The 22,349-nt window shown below is 40.1% G+C and overlaps 1 protein-coding gene across 1 annotated transcript; it reads right to left on the bottom strand.

The window, feature by feature from the left end:
- Positions 1 to 460: 460 nt before the first annotated feature.
- Positions 461 to 15,157, bottom strand: LOC132403491 (troponin I, slow skeletal muscle-like). Its single transcript, XM_059986889.1, has 6 exons — positions 15,117 to 15,157; positions 9,374 to 9,505; positions 6,851 to 6,948; positions 6,600 to 6,765; positions 4,681 to 4,788; positions 461 to 921 (listed from the first exon to the last, which is right to left on the bottom strand). Exons 1-5 carry the CDS (start codon positions 15,126 to 15,128, stop codon positions 4,684 to 4,686), a joined length of 513 nt encoding a protein of 170 aa, XP_059842872.1. The 5' UTR covers positions 15,129 to 15,157; the 3' UTR covers positions 461 to 921; positions 4,681 to 4,683.
- Between the last annotated feature and the right edge of the window lie 7,192 nt (positions 15,158 to 22,349).

Raw genomic sequence — 22,349 nt, 5'->3', positions numbered from 1 at the left:
AGATGCTGATTGTCCTGCTGAGTATTTCTAGCATTTTCTGCTTTTATTCTAAATACTTATTATTTAACCCTTATTTTCTCTGACTGATATAGACTGGGGCAGAAGATTTGCATATTTTTCCGAGTCATCAAACTGATGCCTGCCATGATGATTTGAGACTAATTTAAGCACTTCCATTATATCCTTATTAACACTCTGGCCCAAGATGTATGGTTCTTTGGTATTTGTGCCAGCATAACAGTCAATGCCATAAAATTATTGAGGTCAAAATTCCTATGAAACAGGTTTTCTTTTGGAAAAAAAAGGCAATGAAAATGTTAATGTGCATACAGTACACTTTTTATTAAAAGAGAACAATTGTACACTTTTAAATAAATAGTAGAATTTTGTTTTTTGTTGAGATAATCTAACTACAACAATTACCATTTACAATGAATTTCTGAATCATAGTGCTGAAATATCATCAATACTTGTTTGTAAGTTAAACACAAATTGCAGTGCATTGCATATTACACAAATGTTTGAATTTCTTTCAGGAGACCAAAGTAACTGTTGATTTCACAATACCCTTTACACTCTGAGTAGTAGTTCATCATAAACCTTCGAAATATTACCATATATCAGTCATTATTTTTAAAGGCTGTGGATTTTTGATATTTCTCTAACTTTAGGTCATTTCACAGTGCAAAGCTACATGTTAAGTTCTATGAAAGTCAAAGCATACCTATTTTCAAAATTGAAAAGGTCTTTGTGCAGGGGGAGTTAAAACCTCCTACTGTAGTCTTTCATGAATTCAGATAGTGTCTCATTCAGTAACTCCTCTAGTTGAGCATGTCTTCGACCCTCATGTATGGCATTCCATCTCAGTTGGACTCTTGTCTTTCAGATATGCTTCTCATAATGTCCACATTCCAAAATGATCTTTAATGAAAGAGATTGCCACATTATAGATTTATTGTACTAAATTGTGAATTATAGCTCTTGTGGAATAAATGGTGTCAATTCTATTTGCTTGCAAAATGTGGTACAACCAGAATCGGTCAGCTTTTGTTATGTAATGGCATCTGTACATATAGACACAGTCACGGTTGATACTAATTTGTATCTCTTTCTTTCATTGTTCTGACCAGAGAACCTCAGACTCGAAGCATGACTGTTGTTCAACAGATGCAATGTTATACATGTAGTTTTCCAGCATGTTAGGCTTTTATTTTCAATGTTGTTAAGCCTATACCAGTCCTGATGAAAATTCAGTGGCATTATTTCCATTGCTGGGTTGGTGCAATTGCAATTGTTTTCCATCCTTGTAGAATTGACACATTTCTGGACTATTACTTAATACAGACAGACAGACATACTTTATTGATCCCGAGGGAAATTGGGTTTCGTTACAGTCGCACCAACCAAGAATAGTGTAGAAATATAGCAATATAAAACCATAAATAATTAAATAATAATAAGTAAATTATGCCAAGTGGAAATAAGTCCAGGACCAGCCTATTGGCTCATGTGATGTAAAAGCCAAAAGTGTCTTATATTTCCCTATCTGAAAATACGTCTGTGAAATATATCAGAGTTATAATGAGGAATTTTATGAAAAATAAGGTAAGCAGATTATAATGGTAACATCTAACCATGAATGACAGAAGTACATTCATCCTGTAGAGTAGGGTTCATGTAGTTAGTAGTTGTCATCAAGTCTTTCTGCAAGTTTTGACGTAGGATCTTTAACCTGAAACAGTAACTCTGTTTGTTTCCTCTCAGATGCTGCCTGATCTGTTTAGCATTTCCACTTTTTTCATTTCTGCTCTGTAACCCAGATCACCTTAGAGTCTGGAATATGAGAAGTATCACCTTCTAAGTAAGTGGTCAGACTCCAGTTGTATTGCATTTTAAGGGCAATATCGAGAAAAAACTTTTTCAAAATTCTACAAAGACTTCTAGAATTCCAATCAAGAGTATAATGTTTTACGATAATATCTAGAATAAAGTTCTATGCAAATGAAAAGGAATTGTAAGACAGGTCCTCTGTAGATCTCGCTGCTATTCACACTGATTGCTTTGGTCTGTGTTGCTCCTTGTCTCAAAGCACAGTCAGTTGGTGGATGAGAAGGAATTCATGGCTGACTAGCCCACTAACTATGGTAAAAATGGCATAACACAGCATAACACACAGCACAGTACAAAAATTGTGATGCATGCAGCAAGATTAAACCAAAGGAAGTGTTTCAAAATCAATATTCAAAATTTTCAATTTGGTTTTACAAGTTACTTAATAATTTCAGTCTTGAAAACTGAGGGAATGAAGAAATTAACTTACAGATCACAAAATCATGGGGCTATAGGAGATTAATAAAGGAGTACAGCTAATTTGATACTTATTTATTCATATGACATAAAAGTAGGCCATTAGTCTCATTAAGTTAATGCCAGCACTCAGAGCATCCTCATCAGTCCGATTCTTGTACCTCCACTTAACTTGCTTTCTCACACATGTCCATCAACACCCTGATTCTTCTACCATCTATCTACACTCAGGGTAATTTACACCACTCAATAATCTTCCTTTGATATGTGGGAGAAATCTAGATCACAGGACAAACATGCACATTACTAAGTGATCAAAATACTGAATATATTGCAAGGAAGAGGACTATACATTTTGTTCAAAGGTTCATTTATTATCTAAGTATACAACTCTGAAATTTTTCTTCCTCCCATTCAGTTGTTCAATGAGATTCTTTTAGTTTATGTGTAAAGGCCTGAATTGATCTTCAGAATGTGTCCAGAGCTGGAAAAATTGGGGAAAAGGAGTAGGAATCATCTTGCACTGAACCTGTGAATTCCCAGAAGCAAACATTCTTTCCTTTACCCTCTTCCACTGCTTCCTCTTGTTGGGACTGATGATCAGTAATGAATGGGTTGGTTGACAGTACCTTTGGTAATAATTAATTGAGGCAGCCCTCCAATACCGGGTTGATCCAGCAAGAGAGAACAGTTAGCTATTGGATCTTTCCCAGAAATGGCATCATATATCATTCCATGTGCCCTTTGCACAGAGTACTGAAGAGGGAGGCTCAGATCCCTAGCTGGCATTGCTGTTCTGAAAACTAACAGCCTCATGCAGATGAATTCCAGCCACTGCCATTACAGCAGGCATGGATAGTATAGTAACCAATCAACAGATTAGCTCCTACAAAGTACAAAAATACTGGCACACTCTTGCATTTCCGCTGGTATTTGAAAGGTAGAATAAGGAAAATTAATTTAATTTGATCATTAATATCATCCAGCTGTCTGCTTATGTACTTCAGGCAGAGTAACCACCCATCTATATTAACAGCTGGACTATTATGAAAGAGTAATTCCTGCAGATTCTCTTGCAGCTGCCTTGTCCTTTATTGAGACCATTTGTCAAGAAAAGGAATGGCCAATTTTACTGCAGCAGTCTGTGTTTACATAACCTTGGAGACTGAGCCCAGAGGAACAATGGAATTTATGCCCAGTCACCTGCACTATGTGCATCTACAAATTGTAACGTATGCTGATTCTGTCTCTGGAGTCTGGCTCCATTCAAGTCAGTGGCACCAAGCATTGGAAACAGAACCCATTGCATAAGGGCCATTACATGGTACTTCTAGCTCTGTGACTGAGAAAATTGTCTATCCTCTTTGAGTGTTAGTTAGTGTAGTTTGCAACAGTAGTTGCACTTCTAAACCATTTGATCAACTATAGCCATCTTCGGGATGTCCTGAACATTATGAATAACATGATTGAATTGAAATGGATTTTTTCACTCTTTCCAAGTCATCCTTTTGATGAGGAACTCTCAAACATATGACTCTAATGTAATGCAGGTCTCTTTCTTGATGGGAAAGGAATACAGTTCGTTAACTTCTCTGACTCATGCCACATACCAATCTTCTGATTCCTATGGGTGACAGTAATGAACCGATTGCATTGAAGTGTAAAGATAAATGATGCAGGGTTGTCATTGTGAAGTATGGGGCAGTTCCATGTTCTGCAGATTATACAAACTGATCTCATCATTTCCCTTTCATAGTAAAGAAGATCAATTCTCTCTTTCCCCCACTCATTTTCTACACCAATAGAGTTTTTTTTTCCTTTCCATCATGAGAAACCTTTTCATCACCATCGTTATCCTCCACCGACTCGCTGTGCATTTGTTCTGCAGGAAAAGCATATGTAAACTAAGGGGGCTACAGCATTAACAACTAGAACTGGAAAGCTAGAGAAAAATGTGGAGATTTTTCACATTAGACATGGTTCAGCTACTGTTTTGTGTGTATCCTGCCTGATCACCAGACTCATCTCAGTATCTACGTGGCCTGTTTTTTATGCTATATTGTAGGGTTTTAAGTGCCCACTGATACTTCCAACATTCCTTGTTTTTTGCCCTCACTGAGAGTGTGTATATTTTCACAGAGTGTAAGCAAGGTATTCACACAGAGGGTGGTGGCTTAATGAAACAAGCTGCCAGAGGAAATGGCATAGGCAGCTACAATCACAATTTTTAGAGTTTTTGACAGATTCATGGATTGGAAAGGTTTGAAAGGCCAAATACAGGCAAATGGAACTAGATCTTGAGGGCATATTAGTCATCATGGAAGAGTTAAGCCAAATGGCCTGTTTCTCTGCTGTATAACTCTATCACTCTACCTGTTATTGAGGTGGAGCACCAGTATCAAATTTTTTCTTTCTTCCTTCCATACCAGACATTGCTTCTACGTTCTTCCGCCAGTCATGGACTTCAACCTGCTTGTGCTCCTTCAGAGAGAATAGAACATATATACTAAATTAAATTTCACATCACAAATGAGAATAACCATGCCCATTTTTAAGTTGAATGCATGACTTGTGTCATGAGTGCATGTGATTTCTTGAAATATCAGAAACATGAATAGGAATGGTAAATGCACCACTTACTAACATTGGACATGATAGATACTCTTCATGGGTGCTTTTTACCATACTGGAGATTGAGCAGGCAGAATCGCTCTGGGAGAGACCCGGAGCTGAATGGCTATACAAAGCACCAAGTTTCCCCTTGTGGCATTCTACTGGGACCTTTAGTCACAGGAGGTAGGACTCACAGAAATGGACCAGTTGCCCCACCACATCAATGCCAACTTCTGTCCCACCTACACGAACCCCATTTTCATGTATTAGGGTTGCATTCTTCTTGGACAGTGACTTTGTACACTTCTTTGTCTTGCCTATTTAAATGCATGGCCAAATATCTCTTAAATGTGGAACTTTTATCTGATTCCACCACCCTTTCTGGTAGCAAATTCCAGATAACATACGCTCACTGTATAAATAAACTTTTGCCTCAAATCTCCTTTCAGATTCCTTCCTCTCATTTTAACCTATGGCCTCTTGCTTTTGGTACCCTGGCCATGGAAAAAAAAAGGTTCTGCTTATCTACCTTGTCTTATAATTTGATGTACTTTTTAACCTCCTCAGACACCTTCATTCTTGGACAAATAAAGCCAACCTATCCAACTTCTCCCCAGAATTAAAATCTGTCAATCCTAGGCAATATTCTGATGAATCTCAGAATAAAAAGAAATTCTGCAGATGGTGGAAAAGCGAAGCAACATATGCAAAATAATGGAGGAACTCAGCAGGTCAGGCAGCATCTATGGAATGAACATTTGACACTTTGGGCCAAGTCTCTTCTTCAGGACCTTCTCCTGAAACACCTGACCTGCTGAATTCCTCCAGGATTTTGTGTATGTTGCTCTTGGTAAATCTCTTGATGATTGGAAGTGTACGGAGGAAATTTACACAGTTGTTGCAAGGACTTGAGGACCTAAGTCATAGAGAAAAGTTGAATAGGTTACAACTTTATTCCCTAAAGCCTGGGAGAATGAGGGGAGATTTGATAGAGGTATAAAAAATTATGAGGGGTATAAATAGGGTAAATGCAAATAGGCTTTTTCCACTGCGGTTTGGTGAGACTAGAACTAGAGGTCATGGGTTAAGGCTGAAAGGTGAAACATTTGAGAGAAATATGAAAGGGAGCTTCTTCACTTAGAGGGTGGTGAGAGTGCAGAATGAGCTGCCAGCAGAAGTGGTGAATGTGGGTTTGATTTCAACATTTACATAGGATGGGAGGGGTATTTAGGGCTATGGTCCAGGTGCAGGTCGGTGGAACTAGGCAGAATAATTGTTTAGCACAGTCTGTTTCTGTGCTGTCATGTACTATGACTCTATTTCATGACATATTAAAAAAAGATGAAATGAGCAATACAGATGGAAGTGAAATGAGGCTGTGAAAAGAAAAACATGACTAATTTCCTGATAATAAATGGCTGTATACTTCCTTTAAACACTGATAGATTCTGCAACCAATTTTTCAACACAATTAACCTGTAGGCAAAATAAAGAAAGCATAAAGTATTGCAGTCTTACCAAAACTAGCACACAAAATGTAACTTGAGCAATCTTCTTCTATAATATTATAAAAGGAGATAACAATCTTACCAGCATAAAAATAAACTAAAGAGTAACGAGAAGTAAGAATGAGGAAATAAAAATTGTAATGACTGTGGCACTCTGTGGTAATATCATACCTTTTCATCCTCCTTTTTCACTGATTTTAAATTTGACCTCAAATCCAATGAAGTTTTGTGAGAGGTCTCTGCTAGAGCACCCAACATTTCATCAGCCGATACTCTGACTCTACGTAGAGTGGGGCGTTTGAATTTGCCTTTGAGATCTAAGACTTTCTGAGTTAAGCTTTCGATCTAAATAAAATGAAACATATTGTGAGCCATACCATGATAACAAAACTCCAGTTTTCTTCAGTAGAGTGAGAACTAACTCATTTACCTCTTTGGCATTTTTAGATACTTTAACTTCAATGTCATAGCGTTCTGCGTCAACACCATCGATCATCTGGTGAAATTTCTTGCACATACTCTGAAACATTCCAAAACAACATGAACAAGAAGGTGAGAAAAGCTAAGAACCTCATTGAAAAGCAATGCTTATTTACCCTTCTCTTTATAGTCTGGAGAAATCATTTTCACCTTCAGTGCTTGACATCAATAGGGTGAACGGTGAGCAGACCACTAATGATCTGCTCTATCTGATAACAACCAACATGACAATGGTGAAAGTAGGTCCCTCTGTACTATTTCTCATCAATAGAAAGCAAGTGTATAAAAACAGCTCTGAATGGCAATTCCATTCAGTTTAGCCTTCCTCCCAACTGAGGGCAATTGACTTGCCTTCCTCCTAGCATCATCCTGAAATCAAATCAAAAAATAGTGGGAAATACTTAGCAGATCAGGAGAAAGAATCAGGGAAGACGTTTCATGTTGATGACCTTTGATCATAATTGTATTTTTCCATATTGCTGCTTTTACCCCTTAGTCAGAAGGTTCAGTACAAAGTCCAGGGTGCTGCTCTTGTGTTATACTGAGAAGTGCTACACTTGTCGGTGTGCTGTCTTTAGCACCTCTGCTCTCTGAGGTGAACATAGAAGAGTTCATGGAACTAACTCAAAGAAATCCAGTGGAACTATCCTGGACAATACTTAGCTCTCAACCTACAACACATGGACAAAAGTGTGATTTTGTTAATTTTTTTTTTGTGGGAGTTATCTATGTACAAGTTGTGGACTGTGTTTCTCACACAACAGTTCAAAAGTCATTCACTGGCCGTAAAACACTTGCAGTATGAACAGCTCTGGATACAAGTCTTCACTTCTTTATCCTTAAAAAGAATGAATTGTTCGGCCAGTCAACTGCCTTGTTAGATGCACAGATTAATTTGTGAATCAGAATTCTATATTTTTATTTTTCATTAACTGATGATTTTGTATAGAATTAGCAATTAATTCAAACCTCCAGATTATTAATTCACCTTATGCTTCCTCTCTGAGTATTCAAACTACTAAAGGCAGATTGAAGAAGGTCATCACATCTAATTAATTTGGAAAGCAGGAATGCAGATCCATATCTCTTAGGCATTACTGATCCCAGTGGTATCATTAACTTGTCTCTGTTCAATTTGTCATGAAGAGTCATTGGCTCACGAGGGAAGAGGACTGCAATAAGCAGTTAGTCTCCTTTAATAGCGGACATTTAATGCATTTGTTTTAAGACTTTTAGTTTGCACTTAATTGGCCATGCTGTGCATTTGACCACCCAATATCTGCAGCATTCTGGCATTTCATTCACAGGTACAAAGTCTGTTCAGTGGTATCCAGATGTGGCAGTCAAGGACCCAAGTTAACAGTGTGACCTGAATGGGCCATTCAACCAGAAAAGGTTTGCTTCGCCTCATGGCACCAAGTGGCCACTGGCATGCAAATGTGTTGCCCTACTTCGCCAGCTCTAGGGGTAATGGTGAATGGCTTCCATGCAGCTCCAGCACAGTTTTATCAGAACAACCCACCAGTCAGTTCACAAAACAAAGGCAGATCAAGTTCTTAATAGGAATCCTTTGTTGTCTTTTCTGAAAGGGAACCATGACAAAGAAGGAAGCAAGAAACAGAGTAACGGGCGATCAAGTAGCTGGTAGGTCCATACTAAATGGAAGAATTCTACAAATGATGGGTATGTGTCTTATTAGACCTGTAAAGTATTCATCCAAGATTTTTAATGTTTATTTTCACTCAACCCTTAGTTTGGTGGAGAAGGGTGAGATTACTGCTCACCAAATGCTCCAAAATAATTTGGATTTGGATCTCCAAGTCCAAATATGATAAGAAATGCAACATATGAAATCATTATTTGACATTCTGAAATAAAATAAAATTAGCTTTATTTGTCACATGCACATTAAAACATCAAAACATACAATGAAATGCATTACTTGCACCAACATCTATGATGTTCTAGGGACAGTCTGTAAGTGCCGCCACGTTTCCGGCGCCAACGTGGCATGACCACTGCTTACTAACTGTAACCAATGTCTTTGGAATGTGGAATCAAGCTGGAGCATCCAAAAGAAACCCACTCAGTCACAGGGAAACCTACAAACTCTGTACAGACAGTTGTGGGAATTGAACCCTGATTGGTGATCGCTGGCATTGCAAAGCAATGCACTAACCGCTATGCTAATGTGCCACTGTTCATTATATGAGCCTTGTACAAAAGTAATCTCGAAGTGGACTGAACACAACAGCAGGAAAGGCACAAAAATGAGCATTATTTGTTGGAAAATGTAAAGCAACATTTTCTAAATTCAGGAAGTTCATCCTACACTATTTGAAAGTAGATTATTCTTGGATGTTGGCAGTGTAACTAACTGACTGATACCCAGAGATTCCAGCTATTCAACTGTTTATATTTTTGTATTGATCGCAGCTTTCACTGAATAATAAATCATAACTTACTTGCAATTCCTGAACTGACAGGCTCGATGTGTTAAATTGTGGCACGATCTCCTTAAGCACACGATTTTTCTCAGTATCTTTTTCACCCTTCTCTTTTTCCAGTTTCTTGGATGCAAATGCAAGCATCAGACTCTAGCAGAGAACACAAAAATTTTAAATCTTAAAATCTTAGAACTTTAAGTACCTGTTCATATTTCTGACTGAATAAAGAAAAGCAAATGATTCTCAACTGCTTTAAGGAAATGATTTCTCAATCTGGTTTGTCACTCGGAAGTCTGTGCCAGAAAAGCCATTGCCTGCTTGGGAACCATTAACATTGGTTTCCAAAGCAGATTGAAGATTCAAAGTGGTCAATAATATGGATACTTTATATATAAACTGATATATGCAATATATGAACTAATGCGCTAAAATCATTAAGCCATTAATTAATGGGCAGGTCATTACTTAGACCAAGTAATTGTTTATAATGCTTCCATCTTACCAACACAATTATCACAATAAGCTTAAGATAATTATCTCAGTACAGTTGGCCCTCCTTATCCGCGGGGATTGGTTCCGGGACCCCCCATGGATACCAAAATTAACGGATGCTCAAGTCCCTTATTTAACCTGTCGCAATGCGGTGCGCCTTAGGACCCAGCGCAGTTCTGAATCCGCAGTGTTTCTGTTCATGAAAATAATCACGATCATGATTGAAAATAAAGTGAAAGTAATAAAGCGATTGGAAAGAGGTGAAACGCCATTGGTCATTGGAAAAGCGTTAGACTACAGTCCTTCAACGATCAGAACAATTTTAATGGAGCTTGTGAAGGCCCTGACTGATGAAAGCTACAATTATTACTAAGCAATACAGTGGTTTGATTATTGAAATACGTAGGTTTCTTAAGTGTCTTATATGCATATAAAGGTAAAATACATACTATATACTAAGACAAACTTTTGACTAACTGACGCTAAATAATACCGGATATACCTGTTCCGACTTCAAATCTGTTTTAAAGACGGACTCAGGAATGGAACTCCTTCATAACCCAGGAACTGCCTGTACTTTTAAATCATCTCTAGATTACTTATAATACCTAATACAATGTAAATGCTATGTAAATAGTTGGTATGCTGCATTGTTTAGGGAATAATTACAAGAAAAAAAGTCTGTACATGCTCAAACAAAGAGTTCTGAAAGAGCACTTCCGGGTTTTCCAGATCCGCGGTTGGTTGAATCCGTGCATAAGGAGGGCCGACTATGATACTGAATATTGGTTTTAATATAAGTTTGGGAATTCTTGGCAAAAATTTCCATTTCACAACTGTAACAAGATGGTACTTGGTAGCTGAAAAATGAGTTAACTAAGGGAGCAACATTGCACCTGTCAACACATTTAAGGAAGTCTTAATGTCTTAACAGATTTAAGGAAGTTGAACTTCTGACCCTCCATTAACACTCATTTTTCACAGTAAAACCACAACAAATTACATTGACAGCAGTGCAGTTCCAAAATATGCCTTGTACAAAATGTTTGACCTAGTTGGTTAAATCATGACTGTTCTTTTTGACTCAAAGACGACCAGCTATGTAAAGGGGCAGCGTTGCACTTTTGGTCCTTGCAAGATCTGTGACTCATAATATCTCAAATGCAAAATTTCCAATGCATCAGAGATGTTGTCCTTTTTCAAAGCCTTCAACTCTGCCACATTCATTCCCAGAATGCAGATTTCCTTTCCAGGACATCAGAAATTTCCTCCTACTTCAAAGAATGGGGTTTCCCTTCCTCCACCATCTCTGTTTCTTTCATCTGCATCTCTTTCATTTCCCGGACAACCTCGCTCACCCCATCTTCCTGCCACCTTTAGAGTTCCTCTTGTCCTCACCTGCCAAACCATGAACTTCTGCATCTAATACCTTATTCTCCACAACTTCTGCCATCTTCATCAGGATCCTACCACCAAACACATCATGGTCTCCTCCCCCACTCTCTGCTTGTCCATTTGACCATTCCTACTAATCTCCCCCCTGGCACTCAACCCTGCAAGCAGTTGAAATGCTACACCTGACCATTCAACTCCTCCCTCACCTCCATTCAGGACTCCTAGCTGAGGCAACACTTCACCTGTTGGGGTCATCAATTGTATCCAGTGCTTCAGATGTGGCCTCCTCCACATTGATGAGACCTAATGTAAATTAGGGGACTATGTATAGCACTCCATCTGCCCCTGGCCAACAATTTTAATTCTAATTCTTATTCCCATTGCGGCATATTGCTCCATGGCTTCCCCTTTAGCGATGATGAGGCCACTCTCGGTTTGGAGTAACAACACCTCATAGCCATTTACCCTACTCCCCAGCATGGCTTTATCTATCACCTTCAGCTACTCCTCCTTCCCCTCCCCCCACCATTTTACTCTGGCGTCTTCCCCCTTCTTTTCCAGTCTGGAAGAAAGATCTTGGCCCTGAAATGTCGACTATTTATTCATTTCCATTGATGCTGCCTGAGCTACAGAGTTCCTCCAGCATTTTGTGTGTGTTGCACTTCACACATATGTCTGTTATGTGGAGGCCAGGGCCATGTTTTCTCTTAGCTTCTTAATCCCTCAGATTCTTTTCAGGCTTCTGCCATTGGCCAATGCTGCACCTCTGTTTGCTTCTCACTGCTGCTTGGCAGGAGGTGAGATTCCAGCTCCAAACTCAAGAACAGAAGACGCCACCTACTTTTGCCTGTGGCTCACAGGGGAATGCTTAGGATTTGCTAGAAGTGCTCTCTTTCCTCCCACCCACCACCTCCCACCCCAGTGATGATTGGATGGCCCAAGGGCCAATCAGCTACCCTTTAGCACTTACGTGACCAGATCATTGTTCATGATATTTACTTAGCGGACGCTAGCTACCAGAGTTGGATCCGCATTGACACTGCTTAGCCCCCATGACAGCTTTGATTTATTTTGGTAGTTCAGCTGCAGGTAGCAGTGAGAAGACTGGATCTAGGATTCCAGGCATTCACCTTTGTGGTCCATTGTAAAGGGTCAGGCAATAGCTTTGCCAGAAGGGAACAGAATCTGATTTTCCTGGGTGTCTTGTCAGTGGCACCCTGCAACTTACAGAAAACCTTGCAAAACCTGGAGCCCAGAGCAACCTGTACTTGCTCTGCCAAATCCTCTCCAGCAATGGAGAAAGAAATTGACAGGAATTTCTTTAGCCGGTGGGTGATAAATCTGTGGAATTCATTGCCATGGGTGGCTTTGGAGGTCAAATCATGGGGTACATTTAACGCCAAGGTTGAAAGGTTCTTGATTCATAAGGGTGTCAATGATTACAGAGAGAAGGCAGGAGAATAGGGTTGAAAGGGGGGATAATTTAGTCATGATCCTATTTAATGGCCCATCTACTCATATTCTGCATGGAGGTCAGTTACCAGTGGTGTGCCTTGAGGATCTGTTCGGGAACCCCTACTCTCCATGATCTTTATAAATTACCTGGATGAGGAAGTGGAGGGATGGGTTGGCAAATTTGCTAATGACACAAAGGTTGGGGGTGTTGTGGATAGTGTGGAGGGCTGTCAGGGGGTATAGCGGGACATTGATAGGATGCAAAACTGGGCTGAGAAGTGGTAGATGGAGTTCAATTCAGATAAGTGTGAGATGGTTCATTTTGGTAGGTCAAATATGATGGCAGAATATAGTATAAGACTCTTGGCAGTGTGGAGGATCAGAGGGATCTTGGGGTCCAAGTCCATAGTACGCTCAAAGCTGCTGCGCAGGTTGACTCTGTGGTTAAGAAAGCATACGGTGCATTGGCCTTCATCAATTGTGTTGTTGAGTTTAGGAGCCGAGAGGTAATGTTGCAGCTATATCGGAATCTGGTCAGACCCCACTTGGAGTACTGTGCTCGGTTCTGGTCACCTCACTACAGGAAGGGTGTAGAAACTATAGAAAGGGTGCAGAGGAGATTACAAGGACGTTGCCTGGATTGGGGAGTATGCCTTATGAAAATAGGTAGAGTGAACTGAACCTTTTCTCCTTGGAGCAATGGAGGATGAGAGGTGACCTGATAGAGGTGTACAAGATGATGAGAGCCATTGATCATGTGGATAGTTAGAGGATTTTTCCCAGGGCTGAAATGGCTAACACGAGAAAGCACAGTTTTAAGGTGCTTGGAAGTAGGTACAGAGGAGATGTCAGGGGTAAGTTTTTTACACAGGAAGTGGTGTGTGCATGGAATGGGCTGCTGGTGATGGTGGAGTAGACAGATATGACAGCGTCTTTTAAGAGACTCCTGGACAGGTACATGGAGCTCAGAAAAATAGAGGGCTATGGGTAACACTAGGTACTTTCTAAGGTAGGGATATGTTCGGCACAGCTTTGTGGACCGAAGGGCCTGTATTGTGCTGTAGGTTTTCCATGTTTCTATGTTACTCATATGTCTAATGGTCTTATGGTCTAAATATATTGTGGAATAGAGCATGTCTCTACCTTTCTTTCTGAAATAATTGGTTGCAGTTTGTAAGATGTTGAAGAACCCTGAAATGCAATGTTTCCAGCCATATGACCTTGATAGTCAATGACAAAGAGGTCTTCCCCTCAATCTAAGGTTGGCACTGGCAGCATGTTTAGGTGAGAGCACTCTTACTAAGATGCAATGCCATCCACACTGGATAGGAAGGAGAATTTCTTCCTGAAGATTCTAAGTACTTGCGGTCATCTACAGAGAACTCTACTCCCCTCCTCCCTTTCTCCCCTCTTCCTTCCCCTCCCATTTTTAACATTATTCCCAGTTCTGGTTCTCTTCTCCATCAGGATGCACTACATTTAGGACTACCTCATTTGTGTTTAAACCTTGAGGCCAAGACATAGCCCTTTATCAACTTTGAAGATCTGAACAAAGATTCAAATGTAAAATGACAACCAGAGCCATTCAATCATAGAATTGAGATTCTCACTGAGAGATAAAATCTGGAAACAGGTCTCAATCCATCAGGTCTGGACCAATACTAATCTTACATAAATTCTAGTTTCCATTCCTCTTACATTCTTTTAATTTCCTCACAAATTGTTCCACTTATCTACCCACTAAGGGCAACAGGCAGAGTCCAAATAACCTATCAACCACAATGCTTGAGGATGGGGTGGAAACCAGAATACCCAGAGGAAGCACACCACCGACAACAGTCAGTAATTATTTGCTATTAAAATAGTGTCATGTTGACTGAAGATTTGAGCTCCAACTTACCTCCACTGAAGTCAAATTGTTGTTGCTTAGTGCGATTTATGTACTGCATAAATTTCTAGCCCAACCCCCACCCCAAACCTTACTGCTCTATACTCCAAACTCTTAGCAATTTGAAAGCCAGAATGACTCACACCATAAATGTCCATGTACAAAGAATAACATATTTGAACCAATTTGGCTTCCATGGTGACCGAGACAGTGCTCCGTAATAACTGCTTTTGTACATTAACGGAATCTTGCTCGGCAAACCAATTGACAGCTCCATGCTTAGTTGAAATAACATAGTGAATCTTTGTGTGCACAAGCAAAGGAATTGTCTCATGATGCAGCTCAGGAATTAAAAACTTCTGTTTTATTTTAATATGAACAACATTGTCTGTTAAATACCAACAGGCTGATGTAATGTCTGACATGCCAGGATTACACACTGATGACAAGGAGTATTCTTTTGAGAAAGTTATCTATTCATGCACTGAATTAAGTGGCTGCAATTAATTTAGAGCACAATCAAAGGCTTACCTTGAGATGCATTTTACGTGCAATTGGGATTTTGGCCCTTCTTGGCTATAAAATTTAAAAAGTAAGAATTTATTGAATAAGACCAAAATAAGAAAACATAAGTAAATAAATCAAAAGCAAATCATATGGAAAATTGCCAGAACCCTATATTCCAGGCTTAGAGAGCTAGATGCTTTCTTAAATACTGCATTAATTGAAAGACTCAGTACATGTGAACCTTCCACTGATGCAATGCTACAGCTGTTCCAAGAATCTTAGCAGATCATTCCTTGTAATGCTACCTCCATTGTTACTGCTGCAGAACCAGTTTTAAAGAATACTTAGCAACACACACAAAATGTTGGAGGAACTCAACAGGTCAGGCAGCATCTACGGAAATGAATGAACAGTCGGTTTCGGGCTGATACCCTTCCTCAGGATTGGAAAGGATAAAAAGATGGGTGGAATAGAAGGAAGGTAGCTAGAAGCTGATAGGTGAAGCCAGGTGGGTGGGAAAGATGAAGAGCTGGAGATGAAGGAATCTGATAGGAGAGGAGAGTGAACCCTAGGAGAAAGGATAGGAGAAGGGGCATCAGGGGAGATGATAGGCGGGTGAGAAGAGGTAAGAAGCTAGATTGGGGAATAGAAGAAGAGGAGAGGGGTAGGGATTTCTTTTAACTGGAAGAAGAAATCAATATTCGTGCCATCAGGTTGGAGGCTACCAAGATGGAATATAAGGTATTGCTCATCCACCCTGAGGGTGGCCTCATCGTGACACTAAGAGGATGCCCTGGACCGACATGTCAGTGCAATGAAAATGGGAACAGGAATTAAAATGTTTAGCCACAGGGAAATTCCGCTTTCTGGCAGATGGAGTGGAAGTACTCACAAAGCGGTTCCTCAATTTACAATGGGTCTCACCAGCATAGAGAAGGCCACATTAGGAGCTCTGGACACATTAGGCAACCGCAACAGATTTACAGGTGAAGTGTTACTTCACCTAGAAGGACTTTATGGGGCCCTGAATGGAGGTGAGGAAGGAGGTGAATGGGCAGGTGTAGCACTTTGGCCACTTGCAGGGATAAGTGCCAAGAGGGAGATTAGTGGAAAGGAACCCATGGACAAGGGAATCACGGAGGGAACGATCACTTCAGAAAGAGGAGGATGGGAAGACAAAGATGGTAGGATTTCTTTAGAGATGGTGGAAGTGGCAGAGGATGATGTGTTGGATGCTGAGGCTGATGGGATGATAAGTAAGGACAAGAGGAACTCTATCACTATTACGGCAGTGGGAAGATGGGGCGAGCGCAGATGTTTGGGAAATGAAGGAGATGCAGGTGAGGGCAGCATCAAAAGAATAATACAATAAAGAATAACATAATAACATTGGTAATTGAGTGATAATAGTACAAGTTTACATTCTTGTCACATTGCCTTGACTTCTAAGAGGAGATATTAATGGACAGGAATGGTGCATTTTAAATCCTAGAGATATAGTCTAGAATTGTGTGAGTTTGTAGGGTGTGATACTGTAAAGCATTACCTTTAAAAGTGTAAGTTGTTTCTGCTTTTTTATGCCAGCCTCTGTGGTTGGTGCTATTTGATTAGTTGTAGAATCCAACTGGTTGAGGACTTATTCCCCTGACTTACAAGGTGATTATTTGTTAAAAATTCTCAGCAAGGACATTCTGTCAAGAAAGTTACTTCAGTGATGAGCTTTAAGTCTCTTGGCAGCGTGTATTTAGATTCCAGCTCAAGCATTATTTAGACTGAACTTTTCTCCTCTCCCCTCAATTTATTTTTCATTGTTGAAGTTGTTTAACATTATTCAACGTCATTCAGAATTCAGTGACCCACCACCATTCTGGAATGGGCTAAATGGCTGAACCAGGGCAAGAGCATTCAGAATATTCATGAACCATATCAGGAGACTCTATCTCAAATGTAATAAAATTCCCTTTTAACTAGATTCAGATGTGGGTGGGGGGCGCGGAATGAGAGCTCAGTGACTCAACACTACAGTTTGGACAGTCCGATGTTCCAACATAATCTGGAATTTTCATGAACAACAGTCTTCAGATTTTACAGAGAATCCAAAAAAAATCCAGTGAGCAGCAGTTTTGTGGGTGAAAATGCCTTCTTAATGATAGACGTCGGAGAGGAATGACCAGACAGGTTCAAGCTGACAGGATTGTAACCGTAAATCAAATAACCACGAGTTACAACAGTGGAGTGCAGAACAGCATCTCTGAATGCACATGTTGAACTTTGAAGTGGATGGGGTACAGCAGCAGAAGGCCATTAAGTGTATGTAAATAGTGTATTTGAATGATTTTAGTCCATTAACTATACCTTGTGCTCATCTAGTCCTTAAATATTTGCTGTGAGTAACAACAGGTTGTACAGAATTTAAGGTTAAATCTACTACAGACCATTGTACTAAATGTTTCACCTGCATCATCATTTTAATTGAAATGATTCACTTAACTTCACTTGACAGAATCAATTCAGTTCCTAATGAAACAATCTGTGCCTGAAGCTTTCCGTTACTGATGAGGCAAGAGGGCTGGTTTTCATGTTAGCTCTCAGTGTTACAAGGTTGAGGATTCACGTCACACTCTAGAGACCGAACTCAAGCCATAATTCCTAAACCTAAGCCCTTAACATAGTCTCCTGACTGGGAATTCAATGCAGCACTGAAGAAGTACTATACTGCCAGAGGTATCATTTTTTGGACAACCAATCAAATTGAGACCCCATTCACCTTCTCAATGGACATGAAAAATCCTATGGTATCCAAAGAATAGAACATAGAAGATAGAAATCTACAGCACATCACAGGCCCTTCCGTCCACAATGTTGTGCCAACCATGTAACCTACTCTAGAAGCTACCTCGAATTTCCCTTGTGCATAGCCCTCCATTTTTCTAAACTCCATGTACTTATCTAAGAGGCTCTTAAAAGACCCTATTGTATCCACTTCCATCATCGCCACCAGCAGTGCACTCCACATACCCACGACTGTCTGTGTGAAAAACTTACCCTGAAATCAGCTTGGTACCATTTTCCAAGCACCTTAAGATTATGACCCCTCATGTTAGCCATTTCAGCGCTGGGAAAAAGCCTCTGGCTATCCACATGATCAATGCCTCTCATCATCTTATACACCTCTATCTGGTCACCTCTCATCCTCCGTCGTTCCAAGGAGAAAAGGCCAAGTTCATTCAACCTATTCTCATAAGGCATGCTCCCCAATCCAGGCAACATCCTTGTAAATCTCCTCTGCACCCTCTCTATAGTATCCATATCTTAACTGTAGTGAGGTGACCAGAACAGAACACAGTCCTCCAAGTGGGGTCTGACCAAGGTCTTATAAAGGTGTAACATTACCTTACGGCTCTTGAATTCAGTTCCACTGTTGATGAAGGTCAATACACCATATGCCTTCTTAACAACATTGTCAACCTGCGCAGAAGCTTTGAGTGTCCACTGGACATGGACCCTGAGATCTCTTAGATTCTCCACACTGCCAAGAATCTTAACGTTAATATTATATTCGGTCTTCAAGTTTGACCTACTGAAATGAACCACTTCACACTTATCTGGGTTGAACGTCATTTGCCACTTCCCAGCCCAGTCCTGCATCCTATCACTGTCCCACTGTAACCTCTGACAACCCTCCAAACTATGCACAACACCCCAACCTTTGTATCATTAGCAAACTTACTAACTCATCCCTCCACTTCCTCATCCAGGTCATTTATAAAAATCACAAAGAGGAGGGGTCCCAGAACAAATTCCTGCAGAACAACACTGCAGGGGTATAAGCAATGTTGACCAATATTTATCCATCAACTATCAATATGATGCTTGAACAGTCCAGCTGTGTGCAGATTACCAGCTCTCTTTCCCATAGTACAGCAGAGACTACAATTTAAAAACAAATAAAGAGCAAATTGCCAATAAAGTACCTGATGTGCTATAAGTGGCGATTATGTCAAGGTCTTAACCAATAAGATTGCTGTTCATGGTAAGAGAAATTTCACTAGTTGCCTTAGAGTTTGTAATAAAAACATAGTGTATTTTTGTGCATTACACCTATTTCTTTCACATTGTCATAAGCTATTTTTGCTTCCCTGATGGCTTTAATTAAAACCACAATCAAATTGTACTAAAAATTTCTTTGCAGCATCCGGAGTAAAGCTCGAGAACATTGCATGTGTATTCCTCCCCATCTTATCCATTCTTGGCCACTTTAATGGATCTTAATTTTAACTAACTCACCTTTCCGGAAGGATGTCTAAACAATAAAAGGCCTCTCTCACTGATCCCACTTGTCTCCCATGTATTAACCAATGGGAAACATGGACAAAGGAAACAGAGGCCTAGTTTAAAAATCCAGAGGCCTGAATGGGATTGAAGACAGGTAGTGACAGGGCTCGTGACATGAAACAAAAACTGTCTGTATCAGAAACTATCTAGAAAACATTTAAGATTTCTTTTTCAGGTTTATCTTCATGGATATGTTGTTCTCCTACAGGGATCATAAAAAATACTCAGGCTTCTCTTGATGTGCACTTCACGTCAGTGGTTACAACATTCCTAGGCATCTTTCTTCTGCACAGGTCTTACTCCCAGTCGCAGGTCGGATCTTTACCTAGCTTTCTATATCAGCTGTATCATGCAATCTCCTAAAATCAGCATTACATAATGAACTAATCTCTTTAAATACAAATTAAAGGGTCTGCTCACAATTACATTTTAAATACATACAGCATGGTAACAGGCCCTTCTGGCCTAATGAGCCTGTGCCACACAATTACCCATGAGACCAATTAGCCAAGTAACCCATACATCTTTGTAATATGAGAGGAAACCTGTGCACCCAGAGGATGCACACACACACAGTCACAGTGAGAACATACAAGCTCCATACAGACGATGACAGGATGGAACCAGGGACATGGACACTGTATTAGCATTATGCTAAGCTTTCATAGTGCCAGCTGATATAAACATATACTTACTAACACATTTCAAATTTCTCCGTTGAGAAATCAGATCATGTACTGCTTTGTAACCAACATTGTTTTATGACTGTTTCTTGAAATCCCCTCCCCCCGTGTATATTTCCTTAGTGCAAGGTGCAGGTACAGCAGGCTATGAAGACGGCAAATGGAATGTTGGCCTTCATTGCTAGAGGGATTGAATTTAAGAGTGGGGAGGTTATGCTGCAACCTTACAGGGTACTGGTGAGGCCGCACGTGGAGTACTGCGTGCAGTTCTGGTCTCCTTACTTGAGGATCAATACATTGGCTTTGGAGGTGCTGCATAGGAAGTCAACCAAGTTGATTCCAGAGATCAGGATGTTAGTCTATGAGGAGAGATTGAGTTGCCTGGGACTGTACTCGCTGCAATTCAGAAGAAAGAGAGGAGATTTTACAGAAATATATAAATTTATGAAAGAGATATACATAATAGAGACAGGAAAGTTGTTTCCATTGATAGGTGAGAATAAAACTAGGGGACATAGACTCAAAATTTGGGGGAGTAGATTTAGAACGGAGATGAGGAAGAACTGCTTTTCCCAGAGAATGGTGAATCTGTGGAATTCTCTGCCCAATGAAGCAGTGGAGGCTACCTCAGTAAATATATTTAAGATAAAGACAAAGACATAGATTTTTGCATAGTCGGAGAATTAAGGGTTATGGGGAAAAGGCATGCAGGTGGAGATGAGTCCATGGCCAGATCAGCCATGATCTTTTTGAATAGCAAAACAGGCTCGACAGGCAGGATGGCCTACTCCTGCTCCTATTTCTTGTGTTCTTTTGTTCTTATGCAAGGTGGATTACAAACAATACTCTAAACGTGGACCCCACTGATCTATACATAACTTTTGATACCGTTTAGTAGTTTTGAAACAATATCCCACTCAGCAACTAAATTCATTGAAACCTTCACAAAGGCTGCCAATAACTATAGATCAGTTCCACACACTTCATGATTTCTTACTAACCCAAGTTCCTCTGTGTGGAGTTTGCATGTTTTCCCTGTCCTGGAGTGGGGAACAACATGCTATTTGGAAGATTTAAATGCTGGGAAAGATTAAAAAGGCAGTGTATCAGGACCAAGGCAAGAGTCAGGCCGGTTCTGCCCACTACGCCACGATGTGTACTTGGCTCTGCACTGAACTGAGGAGGAGGCTGAGGCCTGCTCTGGCTGCTCGGACTTTGTGTCTGTGGACTCACTTTCCTTCTGGATGTTATTTGCCTGCTTTAGTTGTTTGCACGATGTGTTTTTTTTTTCTCCACACATAGGGTCTTTGATGGTCTTTTATAATTTTTTTGGGGTTTCTTTGTTTTGCGACTCCCTGTAAAGAGATGAATCTCAAGATTATATAAGGTATACGTGGTCTGATAATAAATGCACTTTGAAATTTGAACTTTGTCAATTGCCTTTGGGGGCCTCAGTTTCCTCCCACATATCAAAGATATGCTGATACAACAGGTCTTTTAAGAGACTCTTAGATAGGTACATGGAGCTTTGAAAAATAGAGGGTTACACAGTAGAGAAATTCTAGGCAGTTTCTAGAGTAGGTTACACAGTCGGCACAACATTATGGGCCAAAGGGCCTGTACTGTGTGGTAGATTTCTATGTTCTATGTTCTCTGATAGTTTAACAGGCTGCTGTAAGTTGTCCCTAGCGTGTAAGTGAGTGGTAGATTCTACGAGGAGTTCATGGGGAAGTAGGGGGAATAAAATGGGATTAGTGTAGGATTAATGTAAACGGGTGCTGAGTGATTGCTGTGGACACAATGGAACAAAGGGCTCATTTCTATCTATCTATCCACTCCAGTCTACATGCCTCCAATTCATTAAACTTTCAGTCTTTTATTTTCAATCCTCTTGTCAATATAGCTGCATATAAAGCTGCAGGGAAGTCATCCAAAGTCTCCTGTCTAATGCCTAACGCAAATTATTTGGTCAACAGAGGCAACTTGCTGTGAACAAATTGGCTGCTGCATTCCATTGCACTATAAAACACTTTGAGATGCGCTGAGGTAACTTAAAATACTGCAGAACTCACTCCATGCCTTGTTCCCATACTCTGCACTGAAAAGTTATGGGCTTTATAAAATGTTTACTCCCCTGAGTAAATTAGGTTTGCAAGCTCCTGCTCATTTTGTTTCCGACTGAGTTTATTTCTGTCAACTTGTGAGGTCCTAGCCTATTCCTTCTTAACTACCCTATAAT

This window comes from Hypanus sabinus, chromosome 13 (assembly GCF_030144855.1).
Source record: "Hypanus sabinus isolate sHypSab1 chromosome 13, sHypSab1.hap1, whole genome shotgun sequence".
NCBI classification, from domain to species: domain Eukaryota; kingdom Metazoa; phylum Chordata; class Chondrichthyes; order Myliobatiformes; family Dasyatidae; genus Hypanus; species Hypanus sabinus.
This window is presented reverse-complemented; position numbering and strand designations above follow the sequence as displayed.